Source organism: Rhincodon typus, chromosome 7 (genome assembly GCF_021869965.1).
Source record: "Rhincodon typus isolate 14 chromosome 7, sRhiTyp1.1, whole genome shotgun sequence".
NCBI classification, from domain to species: domain Eukaryota; kingdom Metazoa; phylum Chordata; class Chondrichthyes; order Orectolobiformes; family Rhincodontidae; genus Rhincodon; species Rhincodon typus.
In genome coordinates this window covers 33,832,619-33,860,080 of record NC_063338.1, presented here as the reverse complement: position 1 = coordinate 33,860,080, position 27,462 = coordinate 33,832,619, and the positions used below count along the sequence as shown (strand labels likewise).

The 27,462-nt window shown below is 38.9% G+C and overlaps 1 protein-coding gene across 1 annotated transcript in view; it reads left to right on the top strand.

Moving 5' to 3' along the window:
* LOC109933362 (collagen alpha-1(II) chain-like) overlaps positions 1 to 27,462 on the top strand; it is a 161,142-nt gene that overhangs the window by 53,121 nt on the left and 80,559 nt on the right. The window contains exons 3-12 of the mRNA XM_048598746.1: positions 681 to 761; positions 9,105 to 9,182; positions 9,302 to 9,346; positions 10,842 to 10,895; positions 16,963 to 17,016; positions 19,705 to 19,758; positions 22,000 to 22,053; positions 24,978 to 25,031; positions 25,395 to 25,439; positions 26,751 to 26,804. Coding sequence (XP_048454703.1) covers positions 681 to 761; positions 9,105 to 9,182; positions 9,302 to 9,346; positions 10,842 to 10,895; positions 16,963 to 17,016; positions 19,705 to 19,758; positions 22,000 to 22,053; positions 24,978 to 25,031; positions 25,395 to 25,439; positions 26,751 to 26,804 — 573 coding nt within the window. The remainder of the gene's footprint in view (positions 1 to 680; positions 762 to 9,104; positions 9,183 to 9,301; positions 9,347 to 10,841; positions 10,896 to 16,962; positions 17,017 to 19,704; positions 19,759 to 21,999; positions 22,054 to 24,977; positions 25,032 to 25,394; positions 25,440 to 26,750; positions 26,805 to 27,462) is intronic.

The window sequence follows — 27,462 nt, the reverse complement described above, 5'->3', positions numbered from 1 at the left end:
CCCAGAAGGGTCTAGGCCCGAAACGTCAGCCTTCCTGCTCCTCTGATGCTGCTTGACCTGCTGTGTTCATCCAGCTCTACACCTTGTTATCTGAGTGTTGGCAAGCAAGTTATCGCTAAGCCAGTGCTGCTTAATCGCACTGTTGATGACACCTTCCTTTACTTTACTGATGATAGAGTGTAGACTGATGGGGCAGTACTTGGTTAGATAGGATTTGTCCTGATTTTTGTGTACAGGACATAACAGGCAATTTTCCAAATTGTTGGATTGATGCCAGCATTGTAAATGAACTGGAGTAGCTTGGCTAAGGGTGTGGCAAGTTCTGGAGCCCAACTCCTCAGTGGCATTGCCAGAATATTGTTAGGGCCTAGAGCTTTTGCCATTTCCAATGCCTTCAGCCATTTCTTGATATCACGCTAGGTGAGTTGGCTGAAGACTGGCATCTACAATACTGGGAACCTTTTTTGGAGGCAGAAATGGATCCGGCTAGGATGCCTGAAGATAGTTGCAAGTACTTCAGCGTTATCTTTTGCACTGATGTGCTGAGCTCTTTGCGGATGGGGAATATTTGCAGAGCTACTTGTAATTTGCAAAGAGAAAATGTGCACCCAGGCATTATAGACCTGAATTTCATTTCTCTGTCTTTGACGATAACTGTTCTTATCTTGTTTGTGTGATAGGGTCCACATGGAAGAAAAGGTGACCCTGGGCCTCCTGGTCCACCAGGACCTCCTGGACCACCTGGACCACCTGGACCTGGGGTAGGTTAACCATCCTCTAGCATGCAGTTCAAGTGTGGGTGTATGCTATTTAATAAAAGTTATGAATTTCATTGACCACATAATGTATTATGAACTTCATCTTCTATTTAAGCACTGCCTAACTACACTTATGGACATGTTGCAGTACCGGCCCATTAAAAGCAATATGATCTGTGCTGTCACCTGTGTAAAAATCTTTGACAAAGGGGAAAAAAATGTGTTCATAACCGATATCATGTATAGATAAAAGCTATATGTCACTTCGGAATTTGTTGGAACTACTGTGAGGTTATGGCCACCAAATTCAATAGAATATGGACGTTGATGCGAGGCCTAATTATAATAACAGTATTTTTGTTTGTTTGCTTTCGTCGTTGGGGAATGGATGATTACAGGAATGCAGATTATGCAGACACTTCTTAAACAATGCTTCTTAAAATGAGCACTGTTCTTTGGCTGCAGAAGGGAAGTAGCCTAAGTTGTTTGAAATGGCTAAACAATGTACAAAAGAGAAAATTCTGGGTTCCACAATGCTACCTTACTGACCTGGCCCAAATGACATGTAAGTGTACTGAGATTCTCTTCCTTCCTTGGAACAGAAACCCCTGCAGACAAAAATACCAAAAGAAGTTCAGTGATTTTACCAGAGCTGTCGAGGTTTTTTTTAAAATACTGTGCTCTTATTTTTTGCTCACACATGATTCACTGCCAGTCTGAAGACCAACAATGCATCTTTCCACTTCCCTCTGAGCACCTATAATCATTGCATCGCACCACTACATCTCATTGTCCTAATGTCTTCACACTATGCTCTCCTTATTCTTGCCACTACTGAAACCCTTGCTTTTTCATACTTTATATCTGACAGATTGTACATGAACTATTCAAACAATACTGGCACACTCTCTATACACCTTACAAGGGATTTGTACATATTTCCTGCTTGTTGGACAGTGTGATAGAAAATGTTTGATAGAAACCATGACTGGAGGAGGCTGTTTCCATCTGAACATTCTGTCAAGTGGAAAAATAAGCTGGTTGTCACAGCCAAAGGCAAAACTCATGACTATGGTGGTGACCTCACCACTGCTGGAGGAGACATTCTGCAAGGTTCTCTACATGCTTGTTGTCTTTGCCCTCATTGTTCTAACTTAGATCCAATTTTCTCTTTTCTCATCTGCCATGATAAGCTAATACATATCACTCTCTTACATTTTTCTCGTGTTCAAAATATAGGCTGCCTTCTGCCACACCAGGAAGAAGAAACTAACTCTTCTTTTAACAAATATCGTCACTCAATCTGATCCAAACAAGCACAAACTCACTGACTGGCACCACGTACATCATGAAGGATAGCTAGATGGAGAATGTTAATATGATGAATGATTGGACATAATTAATAGAAGCTGGGGTAGATGGGCAGAATGCCACAGGTCACCAAATAGTGATGTTTCATAAAATTCTGCCACAGAGGACTCAAATGCAAACATTGAAGCCCAAGGCTGATGAGCAGAATGCAGGAAATGCCAACACATCTGGGCAAAGTGATTCATAGTGTAAAGAAGCTCAGTTCAAATTTATACCAGGAAATAACCAAATCCAAGATAGTGATGGTAGTTAACTCCATCAGCACAAATTAGATGCCCAACATCACGGAGATTCTGCTTGAAACAGTGGCAGCTTTCATGACTGTCAGGAAATCTCAGACAGCTGTCATCTTGTTTCTTGGAGCCAGTGTTGGCAGGGAATTTCCAAGTATAGTGCCAAGCAGTCTTTCCTCCCTGGGGCCATCAGTCCTGCAAGGAAGAGAGAATGAATGAGTTGTAATGCATTTGGATAATGTCCTTGTTGTTTGGGGAAATGTGTTTGTATGTAGATTTTAGGAGTAGGAGTAGAGTATTCAGCCCATTGATACAGGCCCATTAGATAATGCACCTGCTGGTTTACTATAGTTATGTGGCCTCTATCACTGCGGTAAATTGCTTATGTTAGTTTGTGAAGACCATTGAACACATTCCTTGAAACATGTCAGAAGTTTTCAGTTGAAATTTTTAGCATTGTAAGAGAGCCAACTACTGTTGAAGAAAAAAACAAGGACAAATTAAAATTGCAGTCTGCAGCTACGAAGTCCTGAGTGACTTCGAATGAATGACTTTGAATTTTCCACTCCCTGCTGCTATGGAAATGAAAGGACATATGAGACAGAATTAAATTATTTTCACTCTCAGTAACAAAAATATGAAACAGCCAAATTGAAAAGAAACAGAAGCAATATAAACTTTAAACCCTGCTATTGATGCCACAAGCTGTACTACAGCCTAAATCTCACTGAGATGCTGAAAAGCCAGACTTCTTTAATTCACTTGTGGAACATGGGCATTGCTGGCTGACTGGCATTTATTGCCAGTCTTCAATTGTTCTTAAAATGATGGTGGTGAGTTGCATTCTTGAACTACTTTGGTCGATATGCCCACAATGCCCTTCGGGAGGAAATTCTAGAATTTTGAACCCAGCAACGGAGAAGGAATGGTAACTTATTTCCAAATATAGACTCCACTGCAGAGATTTTGAAGGTTTTGAAGATATGCTTTGAACTCCATATTAACATTACCAATGAACAACATGTGTAACATCAGAGCTCGTGACCTTTGACCAGCATGTTACTGTACTGATATCCAGTGGATATCTGTGGTTTTGGACAACTGGTAAATGATGGCATTATCAGAGATGGCATTTTGTTAGGCATAAAAAATCTCATCATGAGAACACGTGCTGGGAGAGGAGAAATTTACTTTCACAACAGTTATGAGCAAAAATTGTGAAGTCAACTATCAGTTACAGACAATTAACAGTGGAGGCTTTGCATTATCCTGAGATATACTCCAGGATGAATGAGAACAATACATTGGAATAAAGGAATAAGTATTTGCAGAAGAATAAGCAGCAAGTTTGAGGTTAAGGAGCAGGATGTAAAGATGATATCATTCAGAAGAAAAAGAAGCTGTTTGGGATGGGAAAGAAGTGCTGTAACAGCAAGAACTTTGCATGCAAGTGTATTGCTAAAAAGAAGCAAGGCAAGCTATTGAAATAGCTGCTGGAGAGCTGTCAACTAGTGATTCGCATGAAACATTCTGCACAAACAACAAGCTGGCATCTTCAAGTCTAATGCTAATAAATGGTGTGCAACCATTAGAATGGCGACTGCAGAATATAAAGACTGTATCTTTTTATCACTCTGTGTTTTTGATTGAGGACTGAAGTGGGAAAAGTATCGGTTTAAAAACCAAGATTTGTTGAAAGATTGCTACACTTTTTAAAAGAAGCTACCAGGCTCTCATTGTAAATACTGCTAATATAGTTGCCTATTTAAACAGTAGTCAAGTTTGCAGACAAACTGGTGTCAAGGGGTGTGGACAAATGGAGCTTTTGCTGGCAATAAGGAACTGATTAATCTGTGGACTAGTGACCAGTTATCGATGATAAAGATCTTTGCCTGCTAATAACTATGTGATTGCTCCCAGGTAGTTGAACAGCTTGGGGCTGTGAATGTTTCGGTGAAGCAATTGGGCGTCTGCAAAGACAGGAGCTGTCTCTTTTCTCTGCAGCAAAAAATCATGTTAATCCTGAAGATAACCAGTTCATTTCCCTTTTCCACTTGCTGTAAGCCATGACTTTTAATTGATATGTCAAAGACCACTATAACTGCGAACCAGTCTCCTTGTGCCTCCTGCAAAAAAATGTGAAAGTACCTGGAGAAGGAAGATCAAGAAGTAGGATCTGATTAGCATCAGGATCACTGGACTGCCTTCCATCCTTTTCGTGCACCCATTTCACCCATGCTTTCTTCCATACAACCCCCCCCCCCCAATCTGTGTATGAATACCTATATGTGTGTGTGGCGGAATCATTTATAAAGGGGTGAGAGTTTTAACTAGTCAAGTTACATGCTGACAGTTCACAATTATTTACCTGTAGCTGGACTTTAACCCTTGTCATGAAACTGGAAATAGCAGGGCTTGATTTTGTGCTACCCCAGTGGGACATAACAAGAAGGAGAGCATCAAGTGAATGCAAAATGTTACATAAATACCAAAGCTTCAAGTAACATCATTGTGCTTCGCAGACCTGATCTAATATTGAAGTCCACAAAAGTAAATTTAAGGCTATACATATGAACAGGAGTAGGCAGTTCAGCCTCTCATGCTTGCTCCATGATTTAATAAGATCATGGCTGATCTGACCACTCTGCATTCCTGGCTATCTCTGATAATCTGATACACCCTTGCTATCAAGAACTATATTCTTCTGCCTGAAAAAGATATGAAGACTCTAATTCCACCACATTTTAAGGAACAGACTTCACACACCCTCTGTGAGAGAGAAAAAAATATCCTCATTACGTTTGTCTTAAATGGGTGGCCCCTAAATAAAGAAGACAGAATGTACACAGTACTCCAGATATAGTCTTACCAATACCCTGTATAGTAGAAGTTGAATCTCCTTACTTTTGCATTTAGATTTAGATTTTATTGTCATGTGCACTCAAGTAAAGAAGTACAGGATATGGTGAAAAGTGTATAATGTCGCCACACACAGAGGTATCTTAGAGTCAAAGGTACCTAAGTACAAAGTAGTTAAAGAAACAATGTTTAAAAAGCTAAGCATTGCCTTTGTATAATAAGCAGAAAAATAAAGAAATAAGGTAATGGTTAACATTAATGTCCTTCTTAATGTAAACTAGAAAAATAAAGGAATAAAGTTAAAAGTTCAACAGTCTGTGATGAGTCCTCTGCTTAGCTTGCTGTCTGGGAGATCTCAGCTGCCTGTTCTTGATGCCACCGCTACAAATTCTGGGTGACTTACCTCACTGCTTAATCTTCCCATGTTGGGCTGTGATGCCATTGCCGCTGCTAAAGCTGCCATCTCCCTGATCTCCTGCTGCCTCCAGAACATGTCCGGCCAGGGCCCACTCGTTTGCCGAGACGCTGCCACGTCAGGCTGTGAGACTGTGAGGTGCCGCCAAGAGACCGCCACAGGAGGGGCCAGGCAGAGAGGACACCTTGCTGGGGCTGCACTGAGGCCAGGAGTGAAGAAAAGAAAAAAGAAAACACCAAGAGAGAAAAAAAACAAGGAGAGAAAACAAGGAAAGAAACAGACGGAGCTGGCTGAAGCATGCTACTCTGCCGCCATCTTAGAATATCCAATTCCCCTTGCAATAAAAGATAACATTCCATTAGCTTTTCTAATTACTTGCCTAAAACTGCATACTAACCTCTTTAGGACACAAAGATCCCTCTGTATTTCACTGTAATGCAATCTGACACAAATTATATATTTTTTAAAAAAATTCTTTGTTGCCAAAATGGTCTGTTTCAATTTCTCACTTTATGCTCCATTTGCCAGATCCTTGCTCACTCACTTAGTTTATGTTTGTATAGCTTTGTAGCCTCCTTATGTCTTCTTCACAACCTACTTTCCTATTTATCTTTATGTCATCAGTGAATTTAAAACCACATATTTGATCATTTCACCCCTGTCATTTACATAACTTGCAACAAGATGAGGCCCTGGCATGGATCCCTGTGACCCATTACTCATTAGATGCTGTCAAACAGAAAATGACTCATTTCTGCCTCCTCTCTGTTTCCTGTTAGCTCGCCAATATGATGGAACAATACTCATCCCAGCAGGACAAATGAAACTGAGAACCCAAGGGAATGGGAAGGGTGGAGATTGGGGGCTCCAGAGAGCAGTTGCTAATCAAAATCCATTAATCTCAATTGAAGTGAGTCCAAAGTTTGGACCAGTGTCCCTAGACATACCAGAAGGAATTTGCAATGTTTCACACGCCACTGAGCCAATTGACTGCTGATCAGATCCAAGAGGATGACAGGTGTTCTTTGTCTTCCAGATGAACATCATCTTAAAGTAGATGGAAGTGTGAGCCCAACTCAGCCTCAGCTGAGCAGAATTGTAGCCCGCCCTCAAGTACAGTCTTAAAGGCTAAATAGAGGAAATGGCATCCCCAGTGCCCCAGGATATTCTAAACAATCGAAAGAAAGATAAAAAGACAAAGGATTCATTCTTTTAGCATTTGGACACTGAAGATAAACAAACAAAAGCAAAAGAAGCAGAGATGACAGAAAAGCGGGAGAAAAGCTATGATAAGAAACAAGAATGGAACTAGAAAAGAAATTGAAGATGTCCGAAGTCAATTATAGAATTAACTTGCTGACAGTGAAATGATTTAACTTGGATCCTAGCAAGATAAGAGCTGTAGCAGAGATGTAGTGACCAACATATAGGAAAGGAAAGCAATAATGTGTTGGATTCTTGAACCATCGAGGAAAGTTCTTACCTAATTTGTCATCAGCATATGAATATCTATGTAAATTTACCTCTCAGAATATGCAGTGAAATTGGGGTAAACAATAAGTAACTCAAATAAAACAAATCTAGCAAGAAGAATTCATCATGTTCTGGAAGTCACCAACATAACAGAGACATTGAATCTGAAAGACACTGTCTTGCTCTGATGAAGGACTCGCTGTGGAGTGACATTTCCCTGGGAAGGAGCATCATCTGAGTAATGAGCACAGACCTCCTAAACTGACAACAACTCACATGTACATCATTACAAGACCTTTGGACAATTACTGTAGAGGTAGTGGATGAAATGCATGTGGAAAAAGTGGGATAGAGTTGAAATATCAGTTTTATCCAGTTTTTTTGTTGCTGAGCATGCATATGTGTAACTGCAAATGATGGTGCATGTAAAGAGGGATGTTTGGAGAAATGCATTTGTACATGGTATACTTGCTGGATAGCTGTAGTTAAGCGATTCTTCTGGCTTTCATTTTAGTTTGTAGAAATCAATAAAAACATTATTTCAAACATCCTGTCATAGCTAAATAGCTAGTGGAAGCTGTAAGATGTGGGTGTTGCACTAAGTGTGTGAATGTAGAAGTGTAACTCTAAAGGTCAGACAGCATCTTAATTGCTTAAGATTATTGATGGGTGAATCATTGGGGTGTGGTGTTTTGAGGAGTGTGAGAGGTCAGTGGTACAGTTGTTAGTATGGCATTTAAAGATACATTCACTGAATTTGAACATTTGAATGACACATTGAACTTCCTCCAGTCCTGTAATTAGATTCCCAGGACTAAACCCTTGCGATAGGGTTAAACCCCTTGACTGTCTGTTCACACTGCCATCACCATGTCTTTCTATAGGGACAACCACTTAGTAACGTATTTAGTGCTGAGTTATACATCATAAACATGGAAATGAGTGGACAGCATAAAGTTTGCATGTTGCCTGAATCATTTCAGTTGGGCATGGGATAATCACATATTGCGATGCCATGCTTAATAGATACCTTTGGTATCTGAGAATTCATCAAGGAAAAACGAATTGATTCATTACAATCATTAGGAAACGTTTTGAAGAGGAAAGAGTTAATGGAAGTGTATTGCTGTGTTGGTTTCAACTTAGATTAAAATGTGTATAAGAATGGTGAAGTGTGCAACTAGGAAAAGCCATTCAGTTTGTTCATTTCATAGACCTTGTCTAATCTGTTTTATCATGAACTCTGTCAAACTTCACTTCTGAAGAAACTTTTGAAATGTTTCTCATGGCATCATAGTGATGGACTGTGCACATTTCTGGAATATCTTTCTTGTCTGACATTCCACCTGCCAAATTAATTACCTTTTTTGGTGATAAATTTCCACTGTGCCTTAGGAACCATAATATTCTGCAGACTATTAATCGACTTTAAATGTTCTTCTAAGACTCAACATCTCAAATAACTTAGTGTAATTAATTACTTGAGATTATCGACTTTGCATTCTTCAGATATGTGGTCATGACCTTGAGCATTTTTCCAATACTATTCAAATTAAAGATTTGTGTTGATGATTTAATATATCCAACAATTCTGTACAATGCACGTTGCTACAGCAAGGTTAGAGCTGGTCTCCCTGTCATTTGTTTTCCAATAGATAGGGCTTTTTCTACTTAGTCAAAGTTTTATTACACGTAGAAAAGAATCAGAATGCTCTGCTTCAAAAGAGCTCTTATCTTCATTTAGCTAAAATCATATACGGCACATCAAAATACACAAACAGTGTCAACATGACAGTGTTCTCTTAGCATTCTTCTCTCTTGCTGAACGAAGAAACAAATATTTGTAGAAAGAATTTTGATAATATAATTCACCCATTAATGAAACATTTAATTGTATCTAATTTTATAGTTTTATTTACTTTTGTTCACAAATGCTAAATAAAGTTTGAAGTTTACGATCCAGGAACCATTCAATTTTTTGTTCTATTTTTGTAGGGCGGTCCTAGTTATGGAGGCGGATGGAGTGGCAAAGATGGATATTATAGTCCTCATCTAGCCATACCTCCCGTTCAGGTATCATGATCCTGCTTTGATGCTTACATACCTAGATTATGCACGAATAAGAACAATCAACAAAACTATTTAGCTTTAAATTTAATATAACCTCAATTTATAATTCTGTAATATTTTAGTGCCCTCCAGGACCTCGTGGACCACCTGGCCCAATTGGACAACGTGTAAGTATATGTTTACATTTATTACCTGTTTCTCTTTTCACGTTTGCATGTTTTCTCTGTAAGGTAAAAATCACAATAATTAAAAAGGAATGTTTCAGTGGATTAAGTGGATAGAATTAAGGATATTGTCAAACTACTAATAAGTCATTGTCCAAATATTCCCAAAACATGCTCATTTAACCAGCAGGAAGTAAAGTGCAAAATAGAGAATAAATTCCTTTAACTATTTTAAATGGTTTTTCTTGTGTCCAAATTGTTAACAGCAGTAAAGAGATGGGGAAGAAAGACTAAAACTTAATTTCTCAATATTCATCAGTATTTGAAGATCTTGTTCAGATTTGGAATTGGTGCTTAAAATGAAAAGAAATTCAGAAACTTTGAAATTAGTTGCATATGCTTTCACTTTTAATAGCTGCACTAGAATAGACTTATTACTATTTTGAAGTTCCATTTATAAGTCAGAGCTGTGTAGCTTACTTTATGCTTGGCAAATGCAAAAGGTGATCAATACCATAAATACTAGATCACCAATTTATAGATTTTTGATAGAAATTCCAGACTTTTGGCAACAATTGGCCGAATCAGACCAAGTTTGTCCTCTCTGTTCACAGTGTTACTAAGTACCACAACTTGCTGCTCACATGTTTCACTTTCTGGAAAGTATGAATACATTCTTTGTGATTTATTAAACATTAAAAATGGTTGTTGTAATGTATGATCACAAATAATACACACAATAAAAGCAATAGATTATAGGTAATGATAAACTATAAAGTCAACAGAAAATATTTACAACAGAGAAACTGGCATTCAACTCAAAATATGTCAGTGCTCCAAAAATGCCTCGTCTGATTTCTCTTCACCAAACCTATGAAAATGTCCTTGTATTCCTTTCTCTCTCACTTAATTATCAAGCCTCTTCTTGAAGGCATTTATGTTATTCACCTCAACTACTACTTGCCATAGCAAATTTCACATTCCAACCACACTTAATTTTTGACAAAAACTCCTTAAAAAACACAATTGTTTCATTTAATAAAAGTTTAACAATGATAAACTTTGCAAATATTATCAGCCATGTGAAGAAGAAAATGTATCCATATCTTTTGTCTGCAGCAAAAAATTATTCCTTACTGTGCATGATCATTACAAATTTTCTTATCTTTGAATGTTTTGCAAAAACCCTTTCAATTTAATGGAGAATGTGATATGCAGTGATAGTTCTGGTGCTTGAAAATATATTGACAATGATTTTTACAAAAGCAACTTTCAGATGATGCTGTCAAATCAAAATTTTTCTTCATTGTCTAAAATATAATTCATGTTCCAAGTTGTATTTGCTTTTGGGTGTGTATCTAATTATTCGAAGAAATAGTTACAATCATTTAGCTGCACTATAAAACGTGAAGTAAATGACATTGGACAAATATTTTAATCAGAAAAGTCATTGATCTTTTATGTTTTTGTAATAGTTTTACATTTTATTCGCTCCTAGGGCCCCCAAGGTTACCCAGGTGCAATAGGTGAGACTGGACTACCAGGCTCCAGAGTGAGTATCTTAGCTAAGATGTATAATTAGTAGACTTGGTATTGTTAAAGTGAAATTTGATGTTGAGGCATCTGGAGTCTCATCAGCCAGCCGGAGAGCCACCAAGATCTCAAGGGTGCAAGTTCCACCCAGCCAATCAGAGCCCAGCAGCTCTTGCATTTAACAGTGCCATCGAGAAGGCTGTGGATGATGGCAGAAGAATGGCCCTCAAAATCCTAGGAACATGGGTAATGGAGGACTAAGGTAAGTGATGTTGTAGCGGGGATGTTTATTGTGTTGCAGAGAGAGGGGCGTGAGGGAAGGTAAAGAGGAATTAGAATCAAGGACAGAGATGTAACTTGCTCAGTGGGCACTGTCTGGTCCCTCGAGTGGGCACTGATTGTCTGATTGTTGGACATAATACCTCTGTCCAGAGATGGTAAGCTGCCTGTACATGCCGGTTGACCTGTCAGGCATGCCTCAAGGTGATAGGCTTGTTTATCCCAGTGGTAATAGGCTGACGCTTGTAAATAGTGACATAATTTTTATCAATTGGTGCCAGGTTAAGAATCTTGACTGTGGTATGATACAGGGATCAGTGCTGGCAGCTCACTGTTTTCCTTGTATACAAATGACTTGGATAAACAGATTGAAGATATGATTGCCAAAATGGTTGTTGGTGCAAAGATAGGTGGGAAAGTAAGTTGTGAAGATATAAGGATGCTGCAAAAAGGTACAGAGCGATTAAGTAAGTAGGCAAAGATTTGACAAATGGAGTCTAATGTGGGAATATGTGAAAATGACACACATTGTGGAGAAGGATTGCAGAGCTTTGCGATGCAGAAAGATCTAGGTGTCCCAGGACTGAATCATAATGAGTCGGTACACAGATCTGGCAAACAACCGGGAAAGCTAATAGAATGTTATCATTTGTTGTACAGGGAATTGAACTGTAAAGTTATATTTCAGTTATACAGGGCATTGGTGAGACTGTATCTATAGTACTGTGTACAGTATTGGTCTGCTTATTTCACAAAAAATGGTGCAAAGGCATTGGAAGCAGTTCAGAGAACATTTACCAGAATAATGCTTGAAATAAGTGGGTTGCCCTATGACAAAAGATCGGACAGATTAGGTGTATGTCTTGTTGGAATTTAGAGGAATAAGTGGTGACTTGATTGTAAAACAAAATAAGTTCCTGAGGTACCATGACAGGGTGGATGTAAAGAGGATGATTTCTCTTATGGGAAAGTCTCGAACTAGGAATTCTAAAATTTAAAAATAAGGGGTCGACCAGTTACAGTGGTGAAGAAGCACTATTATTCTCAGAGAGGGTCTGAGTCTTTGGAACCCTCTTCCTGGGTTCCTGAAAAAGTGATGGAAGCAAAACCCTTGAATATTTTAAGGTTGAGGTGAAAATTTATTGGGGGATAAGTGGGAATGTGGATTTGAAAATTAAACAAGCCATGATCTTATTAACTGGCAGAGCAGGCTTGATCAGTTAAATAACCTACACCTGCTCCTTGTTCGTAAGTTGTGTGGGCTTTATAACTTAAGTTGAGCAAACATGGAAGTGTTTGTGTACCATCAACCTGCCTAATAAAGTGCATGGAAAATAGGAACAGGAATAGGTCATTTGGCCTTTGAGCTTGCTCTACCATTCAATATGATCATGGCTTATCATCCTACTCAGTACCCTCTTTCTGCTTTTGCCCCACAACCTTTGATCCCTTTAGCCTCAGAACTATATCTATTCCTTCTTGAAAACATTCAATGTTTTGGACTCAACTGTTTTCTGTGGCAGAGACTTCCACAGGCTCATCATTCTCTGGATGAAGACATTTGTCCTCATTTCAGCCCTTAATGACATACCCTGCATCCTTAGACTGTGATCCTGGTTCTGTACTTTCTGGTCATTGGGAACATACTTCATGCATTTACTCTGTTAGAATTTTATAGGTTTCTATGGAATTCTCACCCTCTCAATTTTCTGAATTCCAGTGAATATAGTCCTAACTGATCCAATTTTAATCCTATGTGACTCTATGACTATGCAGGAATTTAGCATGCAGTGTTCTTCTTGGCATATCACTGAATATGTACATAGTTAACAAACAACATCACCACAGGAAGTGATGCAAGGCAATGTCGGATAGCATGTGCATGTTTTGTTGTCCTGTAACAATATATATAGTCTGATTTCCATCAATAAAGAACCCAAGCTTTTTTTTTCACCATTCATCGATATGTGATTGATGTGTTTGTGCAGGAGACCAATGATATTACAAAGCCCTTTCACCATAGCTGCAGCCTCAGCAATGGTAACCAAAAGCGATGGCACTATGAAGGCTGCATGTCTGTCTGCCAGCCATCACTCTGAAAGAACCTGCAGGTATTTGGAGGTGGCTACATCTTTAATTATATCATTGGTTCCCCCTTGCAAAATGCTTTCCTGGGTCCATCTCTTGTCATTGGCCCTGGCAACATGTTGCTGCATTCTTCAGAGGAGACAGTCCGTGGTAACTCTCACCAAAATGTTAACTTGTGTCTACCATCTGTCTGCTGCTACCATTAATTAACAAATATCTTCCTGAAGCTTTTGTAGTTAATCCTTCTCACCATTTGCCAAAACCTCTTGTTCATTAGCAGCAAATTCCAAGTCAATATACTATACCCCCAAGTCCAAGTGATTAACATATGCTGAAAATAGAAGTGAAACCAGACTGATCCTTCACTTTTGCAGTTCTAATTTGAGTGATATTTCAATATTGCAATTGTGGCAGTATAAGTAACAAGATCATATCTGATGATCTTCAAGTTGGCAGGAAAATTAACTTTTACAAACGTTAGAAAAATATCCAGTAAATGAGTATAATAAAAATGAATACTTTTCAATTGTGCACATAAGGACTGATTATACAAAATTGCACTTTCAATTGGTCTGTCAACTCCAGTAAGAATATTGAGATATCACAGATGCCTTTCCTGCGATTTTCTATTAACTTAAAACGGATGGAATTTTATGACTCTAATTTCCTAATACGGTGCCCCAGGAGGTGAGAATCCAACCATGTCATCACCATTTTATCAAATCAGTCCTATTAGGACCTGATCAGATGTACCCCAGAACTTTGTGGGAAGCTAGGAAGGAGATTGCTGGGACCCATGCTGAGATATTTGTACCATTGATAGCCACTGATAAGGTGCCGGAAGATTGGAGGTTGGCTAACGTGATGCCATTATTTGAGAAAGGTGGTAAGGAAAAACAAGGGAAGAGCAGATCTGTGAGCCTGACATCACTGGTGGGTAAGTTGTTGGAGGATATTCTGAGGGACAAGATTTAGATGTATTCAGAAAGGCAAGGACTGATTAGGGATAGCCAACATTGCTTTATGTCTGGGAAATCGTGTCTCACTAACTTGATTGAGATTTTTGAAGAAATGACAGAGAAGATTGATGAAGGCAGAGAGATGGACATTGTCTATGTGGACTTCAGCAAGAGATTCGACAAGGTTCTTCATGGTAGACTGGTGAGCAAGGTTAGATCACATGGAATCAGGGGAGACCTAGCCATTTGGATACAAAATTGGTTTAAGGTAGGAGACAGAGGGTGGTGGTGGAGGGTTCTTTTTCAGACTGGACGCCTGTTACCAATGGTGTACCATGAGCACTGGTGCTGGGTCCACAGCATTTTTCATTTACGTACATGATTTGGAAGTGAATATAGGAAGAATGGTAAGTAAGTTTGCAGATGACACCAAAATTGGAGGTGTAGTGGACAGTGAACAAAGTTACCTCAGAGTACAATGGGAGCTTGATCAAATGGGCAAATGGGCCAAGGAGTGGCAGATGGGGTTTAATTTAGATAATGTGAGGTGCTGCATTTTGGTAAGGCAAACCAGGACAGGACTTATACACTTAATAATCAGGTCCTGGGAAGTGTTACTGAACAAAGAGACCTTGGGATGCAGGTTCAGAGTTCCTTGAAAGTGGAGTCACAGATAGATAGGATAGTGAAGGAGGCATTTGGTCGTTTGCCTTAATTGGCCAATGCATTGAGTATACAAGTTGGGATGTCATGTTGCTGCCGTACAGGACATTGGTTGGGCCACTTTTGAAATACTGTGTTCATTTCTGGTCTCCCTGCTATACAAAAGATGTTGTGAAACTTAAAAGGGTTCAAAAAAGATTTACAAGGATGTTGGCAGGGTTGGAGGGTTTGAACTATTGGGAAAGGCTGAAAAGCCTAGGGCTATTTTCCCTGGAGAGTCAGAGGCTGAGGGGTGACTTAATAGTGGTTTATAAAATCATGAGGGACATGGATAGGGTGAATAACTGAGATCTCTTTTCCAGGGTAGGGAGAGTCCAAAACTAGAGGGCATATGTTTAAGATGAGAGGGGAAAGATTTAAAAGGGACCGGAGAGGCAACTCTTTTACCCAGAGGGTGGTATGTGTATGGAATGAGCTGTCAGAGGATGTGGTAAAATTATAACATTTAAAAGGCATCTGGATGAGTACATGAATAGGAATGGTTTACAGAAATAGAGGCCAAATGCTTGCAAATGGGACTAGATTGGTTTGGGATATCTGGTCGGTGTGAAAGAGTTGGACTGAAGGGTCTGTTTCCATTCTGTATATCTCTACGACTCTATAACTATCAAGGATCCACATAATAATAATAATAATTGAACACTTTTATGTTTTCTATTGTTATATTCATCTTTGAACAAAATATTGTCTAAGTGCAAAAATGTTACTCCACAGAATATGAACTTCTGTTACATCACTAATGAGTACCACCAAGTCATGTTCAAATAAATTACTTATATTTTACTGCTTTTAAATCCAAATTTTCACTCAATATTTAATACAAATGTAATAGCTCATGAGAATGATTTTTTTCACATTCTGTTCACACTGAGATTTTTGTCGCTAGTGCAAAGGTGTGGGTCACACCAATCACCCATAATAAGCACCATCCTGCTTGGAACACCATTACCTCCAACAGTTTTTAAACATAATTTGTAGCATGGACTACCTTTGATAACATATGCTATGACTCACAGGGGCAAAATACTGGAAATAAAATCATGCTATTCCCAGAATCATTACAAAAGTTAAAGATTTTTAAAAGTACGCAAAGTTTCCCAATTCACCTGGTATTCAAACCAAGGTTGATAGAAAGCACAGACCAGGTTTCTGTACTTGAAGAAGAACTAGTATTTGTTACAAATAATTAGACTCTAGCTACACCTAACAGAGTTAAACCGTCAGCATATAATACTACTAATTAAAACTCCAATCTCTTTATATACTTTCCCTTGCACACACAGACAGGCAAACATAGAGGGTAAAAATAGATTATGGACAAAGTGGAAACACTGCAAAGACACTTCAGTAGACTTTGTTTCCAGATTCTGTTGTTGAGATTATCTTTATGGCTTTTCTGCTGGGTAGCACTTTGCTTCAATGATCTGTCTCCACTGGTTGATGAGAGACACAAAGTGGTTCGTTCACTTATGAAAAGTCTCTGACTTATCAGTTCAAGGTCATGACATATAATGACTGTTGCAGGTAAGTTAACTGGCTTTTGATAGGTTTAGAATGAGTTTTGACTGCAGAGAACAAGGACGCCACTCCTGAGCTGGAGAAGATCTGAAACCGTCTCTCTCTCTCTGAACTTCTTCCCAGCTCTAAACTGTTCACTACCTGAGAACCAATCACATGGTTGTTGACAGGCAAAAAGATCTGTGTTATCTATGTCACTAGTCCAAAGACCAATCAACTTGTTGCCAACAAAAGCTGCTTCAGTACTCTCTCAGTTCCAATCCGTCTGCAACTCTGCAATTACTGTTTGTTCAAACAATTATTTACATGATCCCTGGAATGGAAATCAGGATACTTGCTTTCAAAACTGTAACCATTCTTTCAAAGACGTTTTTTTGAACAACTGTTTCTCGGTTTAGTCTCCAGGTTTTAAAAAAATGAAATGGAAAGACACAGTCCTAGCACACAGATTTATGAGCGTGGATTAAAAATATGCTGATTGACCTCGATAAAAGCATTAATGACATCTTTCCATTACAGGGTTCAGCAGGTCCGCCTGGCAGAGTGGGTCCACCTGGGCCACCTGGAAAAGATGTAAGTAATTTCTGTCCTAGTATTCACCAAACATTTTTAATGCACTTTAGCAACTTTAATTTCTTCTGAATGAACCAGACCTGAACTCAAAGCAGCATAGCTAGTCAAGTTGAGATACTGGTAAATTAACTTACCCATTTCAGTTTGTTTTGTGTTCTTGCTTTGTTGAGCATTCACAAACATATGTACAGGAAGATATCTACAGTTATTTAGTCAATATATGGTGATAATTGCAGTCAAGTTTACCACTGTGTGATATCATGTTTCGCTCACATCTAACATAACAGTTTGATGAATTGTGTAGGAAATGAAGCCACAGTTTTGTTACCAGCAAGAGTAAGCATTAATGAAAATGACCAAAAATATTCTTTCATTTTCATGGAAAAACTGATAAAATTGTGCAACATTGTTCCTAAGATTTTCATTAAAAATATTTTGCGAATCCATGTAATAAAAATGAAACTTGATCAATGACTATAAACTGTAGCCATAAGATTTATTGAAATCTTCATTAAATTTTAAAATATCAAATTCTAAACATGACATGATTGATGCAATTGATCCTTACTTCTATTGCTACTTACATATGGGTAAGTTATCAGTGGATTGTAATAGGATTTCCATCAACTTTACACAGGCTCTAGGTTAGGAACAGCCCAATCGTTCTTTTCAGAACTCTTTCTAGAACAGTTTGTACCATTTGGTGAAATAATATTGAGGCGTTGGGGTTCTTAACTGCCAGCTGGTGGGCTCTCAAGTGACTCATGCAGCTTCTTTACAGGAAGGCCTGTTGATTCACAAGTCATTCAGGATGTTACCAGGCCATTGCTGGGCCTTCCCTAAAAGCAGGGCGGCTCCAACAACACTCAAGAAGCTTGACACCATCCAGGTCAAATCAGCCCACTTAATTGGTGTCTCCACCGCTGACACTCAGTAGCAGCAGTGCGTACTGTCTACAAGATGCACTGCAGAACTTCACCAAAGGTCCTTAGACAGTACCTTCCAAACCCACATCCGATTCTATCCGGAAGGAAAAGGGCAGCAGATACATAGGAACACCACCACATTCAAATTCCCTTCCAAACCATTCGCCATCCTGAATTGGAAATATATCACTGTTCCTTCGTTGTTGCTGGTTCAAAATCCTGGAATTTCCTTCCTAATGGCATTGTGGGGCAACCCACAACATGTGGCCTGCAGTGGTTCAAGAAGGCAGCTTACCACCACCTTCTGAAAGGCAATGAGGGGCAGGTAATAAACGGCAACCAGCGATGTCCACATCCCATGTGTGAATAAAATAAAAAGTCTACACAGCTGGATGATTGTAGCATGGAATTGGAAGAGGATGGTGAGATTAACCATGTCAAAAGTTGCAGTTGAGTGTGTTAAAACTCACACTGATTTCTCATTATTTTTATCCTATTATCAATTTTCAGTTGTTAGCTGGGTCAGCCTGTGCTGAGAGGTAAAGAACGAACCGAGAAAGCTTTATTTATGACACCAGGCCTAGAAGTTAATTGCAGGCTAAGCCTTGATTAAAAGGTTCTAACAGACACAGTGACCTGGGAACAGTATTAACATAGACAGCAGAAGTTGGCTATTAATGACATCAGTACCTGGGGATTGATTCCTGCAAGTCAGGAAGTGATACTTTGTCCAAGCAGGCAGCAGTTGGTGAATGGTAATAGAGACCTCGCGAAGAGACGATCAGTCTATCAGGGTGGAACCAGAAATGAAGCTTTTCTTTGAACTATGTTTTCTGTGAGATGATGCTGATTTGATACACCAGCTTCTGGAAAACCAAAGAATAGAACGCTGAGTTAGAAATATTGCTACCTTTGCCTGGGGGATCCAAGAAGGTGGTCCTAATCAATGTCCCAGAAAAGCAACCAAGGAGTCCACATTTATGCCATGAAATGATGCATCTTGAAAGCTTTTTAAGTCATCTGGCCAATTTTGCTACTTTCTTTTTCTTACTCCCTTAACGGTGTTTGTTTGTCTATCTGTCTTTTGTGTGAATGGGGCTGAAAACAATGCTTCAGTCTTAAAGCACAGACATTAATCAACTCACTGTCTTGTTTATTTTTTTCTCTCTGCTAAAGTTTTGTGTATTTAATAAGTAATTAAGTCTTTTGTTTGAGATACAAAACCAACATATACAGATGAATTATTTACCAAGTCTTCACATTCACTAAGATTGGTTATTCAAAAGCCTGCTTAGGAACCATTGGAGTGGCTAGTTGGGGGTCCTTGGTTTAATTTTACCGTGTTGCGACTGCAGAGATAGAAATTTTTTTTGGTTCAGCTGTCTGTCTCTGTGTCATAATAAAAGGAGAAGGGTGAAGAGGCATAGTTTATCCATGTCACAGTTGCGTAGGATATAATTTGTGACATTAATCACCTTAGCTGGGATTGGAATCTGATTGGGGGATTCGAGCATAAAGTTCCATCTAAAATGGAATTGGGATTTGGGATGGAAGGGTTAGTGGTGGAGTGACAATACACTCAAGAACTTCGATGGGGAAAAGCAGTTTGCAAACATGGTGGGGAAGGGCATGGACTTTTTTGAGGATCCGATTAAACATGGGGAATTGAGCAGTTTTTTTTTACATTGCTATCACGTCATTTCACTGTTGTCTTCATATTATATGCATTAGGAGCTACTGATTTAAAAATGTTCATTGTTAGGGTGAACCTGGCAAACCAGGAAGAATTGGTGAACGTGGAATACCCGGTCTTCCGGTAAGTAAAGTTTAAGTCGAAAATAAAGATAATGTCTGCATCTGCTGTTGAGCAATCACTTCCATACTGTTATAGAATTTCAATAAACATAGCAGCGGACCTTATAAATATGGAGTGAGCAGAAGACTGGCTGTGTTATTTCTTTTAGGTCAGATAGGTATTAGACAAATTTAGAAACTCATCATTGTGTTTAAAAGGGTTTCAAACTACATCCACCTCGACAAGATGTAGAGGGACTACAGAACTTTTGCTTTAATCTGTTAGTTAAAGGATTGCTTAATTCTGCCTTTAGGTTGACATTTCTTGGCATTCAAAGATAATGTTGCCAGCCTGACATGTCCTTCTACAATACTAGCTCAAACTGCACAATGCCGGTTAAAGGTCCACAGATCAATCCACTAACAGGTCACATCTCCCCATAGAACTATGATCTGGTGTTGCTTTCCAAATTTGATGGTTATCAAGGAATGAGAGATGTGATGGCAGGTCACAATAATATATGATTCTGCTATTCACGATGATAATGCCTCAGGATGTCCAGTTTAGGCTGCCAGATATGTTCTTAGTCTTTCCCATTTAGAACAATAGTAATATTGCACTGCATAATGACAGATTCTTGATATTGAAGAAGAGAATTGGTCATCTCAAAGGCAGGGCTGTAGTCACTTCAAACAATTCTGCTAACACAATTGTAGATAGCAAAATCTAACGTAACCCTTAGGCTCTGAAGCCCTGTAGGTAATGTCCTCACATCAGTTAACATGATACAGACACAGTCTGGCAATTATGTTTTTGTAAGGGATCTATCAACTCAATCAGTAAGTTGTACAATGAGACACAAATTGTGGTCCACACTGAAAATATCCTGAGTTATTTCTTCAAGTCTGTACTTGAAGTTCTTTTGTGGAGGAGTTGTGATCAACTGAGGAAAGGCAGAATGTATTAGTCATGCTCCTTTGGACTTGTTGATATGAAAAATGAGAGAATAGATGATATCAATGTTAAGAACTCCCTTGACCAAAACCTTTGTGTATGTGCCATGGTAGGTTATTCCTGTTAATGGAACAACACACATTCTTTTTTGGGATGTTGACTGAGTGTACAAATCTGCTGTTGTGTCAGGTTGCTATGTAACTAGTTTTTGCAGCACCTGTCTCTACTTCAGCACCAGCTCCCAAATGTTATTCAGTGAATTAGTTGAAGAATGATTGGGCTGAGTTTGCTGGGAGCTCTTTTCAATTCTCAACTTCTTAAATATTGTAAGTACAAGTGTTTAATGACTTCCTAAGCCAATTTATTATCCATAATTTCATAGTGTAGGATAGATCTGATGGCCAGAACTTGTTGAATTCAGTTTCTAACCTCTTATAATAAGATTTCAACTCGTGATTTCTAAGTTCCTAATCCAGTACCATAACTACAAGACCACCATACCAAAACTGCTAAACAATCACCAGTCACAGCATTATGGAGCCACTTGAATCCTAAACAGTTCACTTTTGCATCATAATAATTCTTATTATGTGAATGATGTGAACAGGATTGAAACCCTTTGATTGGTCTCAGAAGCAAACGGTGAGTAGAAATTTAAACAAAAGCAATTGAGAGCTAATTTGTGTCCATCCTGTCTTCAGGAAGATGAAGAGCTCACACCAGATAATATGTTTGCATTGCCTTCACTCACTGAAAGACAGAATGGGTACGAGCCAGATTCCAATATCGTTCCACTGGGTGGAAATGTTGAAATTCAGACAATTTATCTGTCTCATTGACCACTGAGTAAAGGTTGCCATATATTGTGGATGGATAAATGTACGCACTAATATTTAAGCTCTAACTGATGTATTTGTTAATCTATATTCAATGTTCCATCATTAGCTAAATCATGTAAATATATTGTCGACGGACAAAATAAACTATACGGGGCAGCATGTAACTTGCATTTCCAGACATTCTACAATCAATGCACATATCAAGTCGGCAACTGTGTCAATCTAATGGTCTCGTGAGAGGCTTTGCAAAGGTGTGGGAACTATGAAGATCACTCTCCTGACCAATAGGAGGCATATGATTACTATGATACAAATCTCCATTAGTAGGATCTGGGGAAAAAAGTTGTCAGGAGCACAGAATCAATTATGGACAGTTATTGTGGGTTGCTGGCTGTGTTGTCATCCATAGTACACTATCAATGGAAAAGTGCCTTTACTTGAAGACTTAATGCTATTTACTTCCTCATAGGGTTCTGGTGGCCAACCTGGTAGGCATGGTATGCCTGGAATGAAAGGTCACAGAGTAAGTGTCGATTTTTGTCCAGTTCAGTATTCTCAGAATATTTTCCAATGTGACCCCATTTTAGCATCTGGAAATTAATATGAATCCAGCTAAAAATAATTAACCGACTTGGTAACATTGAGTATATAATTATCAAAATTCACATATAGTTTGACACATTATAATGCATTGTATAAATATGAAAGTTTGTTTTAAAGCACTTTGGAGAAAATAATAATAATGTTTACAAACTTATTATGGATTTTTTTTCCCTGGTGACAGAAAACTCCATGAAGCTTCTTTACCTCCCTGTCCATTGTTGCAAAAATGTTGTGAATGTTTCTTGTTCTTGATTCAAGAACAAATTCAAGAACTGCTACTTCCCCACTGTTATCAGACTTTTGAGCGGACCTCTCAAATGTTAATTCTGATCCATGTCTCTCTGCACTTTCTGTGTGGCTGTAACACTGTATTCTGCACTGTGCTCTGCTACCCTGATGCACTTTGTATGGTACAATTTGCCTGGAGAGCACACAAAGCAACACTTTTCACTGTATCTCAGTACAAATGACAACAGTCAATCAGTCATGCCCCTTTTTCCAACACCCCTCCAGCATATCCACACATACACACACTCATTCACTTACTCAATCACCCCTTTTCTCAAACCTCTTCCCCCATACACTCAACAGTCTGCACTCTGGTGCCCTGGTACCCCCAATAAATACTCATCAGGTTCTCTTTGTGACCTTGCCCGAACTCATTTCTCCCCTTCTCACCTCCTCTGATTTTGGCCCATTTGTCAGTATCTGCGAAGTAGAGCCTCCAGTAATAATTAAAAGCAAACTACTGTGGATGCTGGAAATTTGAAATAAACACAGAATACTTGAGAACTCAGCAAGTCTGGCAGCATCTGTTGAGACAATATTTTGAGTTAATATTTTGAGTCCAGTGCAACTCTTCTTTGAAATACTTATTTATTATAGAGCCATAGAGTTATATAAAATGAAAGCAGACTCTTCAGTCCACTCATCCACTAAACTGATCTAGTCCCATTTTCCAGCCTTTAGCCCATATCTATCTAAATTCTACCTATTCATGTATCCATCCAGATGCTTTTTAAATGTTGTATTTGAACCAGCCTCTGCCACTTCCTCTGGTAGCTCGTTCCATACATGGACCACCCTCTGCGTGAAAATGTTGCTCCTCAGGTCCCTTGTAAATCTTTCCCCTCTCACCTTAAAACTATGCCCTTTAGGTTTAGACCCTGTTACCCTTAGCAAAAGACCTTGGCTATTCACCCTGTCCATGCATTCCTGATTTTATAAACCTCTATAAGGTCACCTCTCAACCTCTGACACTTTAGGGAAAAAAAGCCCCAACCTATTCACCCTCACCCTATATCTCAAACCCTCTAACCCTGGCAACATCCTCATATAATCTTTTCTGAAACTTTTCAAATTGTAAAACATCTTTCCTGTCATAGGGAAACCAGAACTGAATGCAGTATTCCGGAAGAGGTTTCACGAATGACTTGTTCAACCGCAACATGATGTCCCAACTCATACTCAATGCATTGACCAATGAAGGCAAGGGTGCCAAATGACTTCTTCACCACCCTGTCTACCTGCAACTCCACTTTCAAGGAACTATGCACCTTTTATTAAAGAGGAGTCTCTATTTTTTAGTACTTTAATTTGATGGCTTCGAGTTTCTTCCTCACTCTGGGCACAGTTGGTCTCTGCTGGTTTTTTGCTGCTCTAAGTTGAAACACATACATCCTTGGTCCATATGAACTTGCCACCAGAAGCATTTTCTGAAGCTAAAGAGTACAATCCATAGCCAAATGCAGCAAAACCTTGACAATATTCAGGTTTGGACTGAAAGTAACAAGTAATGTTCATGTCGCACAATTGCCAGGCAATAGCAGTTTCCATTAAGAGACAATCTAAGCATTGTTCCTTGACATTCAATGCTGTTATACTAATTACATCACCCATTATCAACATCCTGGGGTTACCATTGACCAGAAATTGAAACAAACTAGTCATAGATTACAAGAGTAAGTCAGATGCTAGGTATGTGTGGCAAGTTAGTCAGCTCCTGACTCCCAAAGCCCATCTACAAGGCACAAGCCAAGAGTGTGATGGAATATTCCCCACCTTCCTGAGTGCAGCTGCAAAGGCACTTAAGAAGCACTATTCAGGACAAAGCAGTTGGTTTGACTGGCACCACATCCACAAACATTTACTCCACTACTGATGCTTAGCGTTAGTCTGTGCCATGTACAAGATGCACTGCGCAAATTCACCGTAGTTTCTTCAAAAGCATCTTTCAATTCCACAACCATTTCCATCTAGCAGGACAAGAACACCAAATACATGGGAACGCCACCATCTGTGAGTTCCCCTCCAAGCCACTCACCACCCGTTCCTTCATTGTCATTGGGATAAAATCCTGGAATTCCTCCTTCAGGGCATTGTGAGTCTGCCTACAGCATGTGGGCTGCAGTGGTTTAAGGCAGATCACCCCCTCCTTCTCAAGGGCAACCAGAGATGGGCAAGAAATGCTGGCCCAGCCCGCAACACCCGAATCCCATGAGTGAATTAAAACAAGAAAACTAAACATTGCGTTCACGGTTCCCTTGCTGCTGGCAGTTTTGATCATGTGGATCCAGAACTATGTAAGCAGGGCCTCAGTCATTTCCTTCCAACAGTCACCAGAAAAGGGAAAAGGGAGAGGACAGTTTATGACCACAAATTTAACTCCTGTGACTTCTATCTGAGTTGGTGATCTATGGTTTGGAAACCCCTGGTGTTACTTTGTCTTTTAATTGCCTTCTTTTTTATAGGAGAATGTTAACATTAACTAATTATTCACAATAGTTTAAAACACTAGTAATCATAAGTGAGCACATTACTTTGTCTTATCCATATCTTTAATAGGGTTTCAATGGACATGATGGTGCTAAAGGTGAACCTGGTCTTCCGGGAGCTAAGGTAATTGTAGATAGGTTCATGGATATTTACAGCACTCAAGGATACCATTCATCTTATTGTGTCCATGCCAGTCAACAAACACCTGACTACACAAATCCCATTTTCTGAATCTTAGGCCTATAGTCCTGGAGGCATGGCAATGCAAGTGAATATCTAATTGTCTGTTTATATTTTTAATATATGTATTATTTTAAATCTTAATAAATATTTATAGCTGTATATTTGCCAATATTTTGGTGTAAGATTTTAATATTAATGGTAATTGGAATCTTATGTGTTTGTTTTCAAAATGTTGTAACCAAAACAATCTGAGCTGGGTGTCACTGCTACTATCCCTAATGCTTTTTATCCAATTCTAAACAGGGTGAAGCTGGTTCTCCTGGGAGCAATGGCTTACCTGGTCCAATGGTAAACAGTTTTACAAAATGATTAAGTTCTGATGGGCAGATGAGGTCTTAGTATTGCCACAGGTTTGGCCTTTCTTAACGGTGAGCATCTGAAGTCTCTCTCCAATGGCAGGTTTCCCTGAGATTATGTTGGTCTTGGTCTGTATGTAGAGAGACCAATAGGTATGTCTAAGCTGGAAATACATATTTGTGTTGTGCACCTTTGAATCCTTTCCTTCCTTTGTTACAACTAGGGAATACAGGGTATACCTATACAATGCCAATCATTAAAGTTGGAGTACTTTACTACCAAATATTATACATTGCACAACCATTTACACGTAGAGGATGCAGTCCTGATTAAACAGATACTAAAATGATCAAATTAGCCTAAATCAAACATTGCATGTTTACCTAGTCAAAAATTAAAGACAATGTTAAAGACCAAGCCTTCATGCATCGCCCATTTCACTAGTGTACATAGTGAAAATGTATTTCAGAAGCTGATAATGGGTAATGGAACCATTACTTAATTAATTAAGGCATTTTGTGGATCCTTGTTGCATAAACGATGCTATGTCTGTTTGACTGCAGCTCCCAGGATCATGTGGTGCATTGGTAGTGTTACTAACTCTGAACCAAAATTCCTTGTTCCATCTGCTCCAGATGTATGTCATAACATGTCTGAATAAATTGACTAAAAATATGTATTTAATAAAAAGATGTAGCAATTTGAGCAAGCCCATCCAGAACAAAGGTTTATTTGCCTAATTAGGTAGAAAATGATAAGTGCTAATGTTGCATAATTAGTCTTATTTTCAGAATTAGCTAATGTTGTCAATGTTAATCAAGACTGATTCTTCCAAAGTTTTGCAATAACCACTATGTTAAAGCCGTTATAACTCCATTATTAATTAAAATAATTCCCTTATTGGATGGTCCCTGGAGATGGAATGCTTGAAGGAGTCCAGATTCAAAAGTGGATGTTTTGATCTCCTAGTCATTAATTTAAAAATACAAAAATACCAGTGCTACATGCTTAAACTCTTCCCAAGCAGTTGTGAGTGCAGTTCCTCAGAAAGATGTCCAATTAGAGAATCACTCTTTACAGTTACCCTTGGAGCATTAAAAAATAAAATAGACAATTCTTTTCACTTGGCAACCTTCAAGTTGTTCCTTCTATTTCATCCACAGGGTGACCAGCTGACTGTGCACGTACAGATGTATTGATTTTTGTAGTTGCAAATGTATGTTTCTGAAGCAACAAATGATGTTGAAATGGTTTGTCATTTTATACAGTAAAATTGATGTTTTTGTTCATCATATATCCCAGGGTCCTCGTGGTCTGCCTGGCGAGAGAGGGCGCAATGGCTCTCCCGGAGCAGCAGTAAGTACAGTCATCCATTCCAATTGAGTAGATTGGGTTTACCAACAGATATCAATATTTTGCTCTAGACAATATTATGAACAAATGAACCAGGAGTAGGGGTACACCATTCAATGCTTCGAGTCTAGCCCATGGTCATTCAAAAAGATCATGGCTGATCTGATTTTAACCTTAAATCCACATTCTCGCCTATCCCTGATAATCTTTCACCACCTTGCCTTAACATCCATCCCATCAAGACTCAGGATCTTATATGTTTCAATCAAGTTAGCTCCAACGGGTGCAAACCTAGCCTCTCCAACTTTTCTTTGCAGGACAACCTGCTAATTTGAGATACTTGTCTGGTAAACTTTCTCTAAACTACTTTCAACACATTTAGTTCCTTTCTTAAATAAGGTGACAAATACTGTACGGAGTATGCCAGATGTCATCTCACCAGTGCCCTGTATAATTGAGTCATAATTTTGCACTCAATTCCCCTCATAATATATAGTAAGATTCTATTAACTTTCCTAATTATTTGCTGCACCGACATAATTACCTTTTCTGACTTGTGCACGAGAACACACTGATTCCCCTCTGTATCTCGGGAAGTTCCCACAGTTTAGACATATGTTTCCTTTATTATTCTTCCTGCCAAAATGGACAATTTCATATT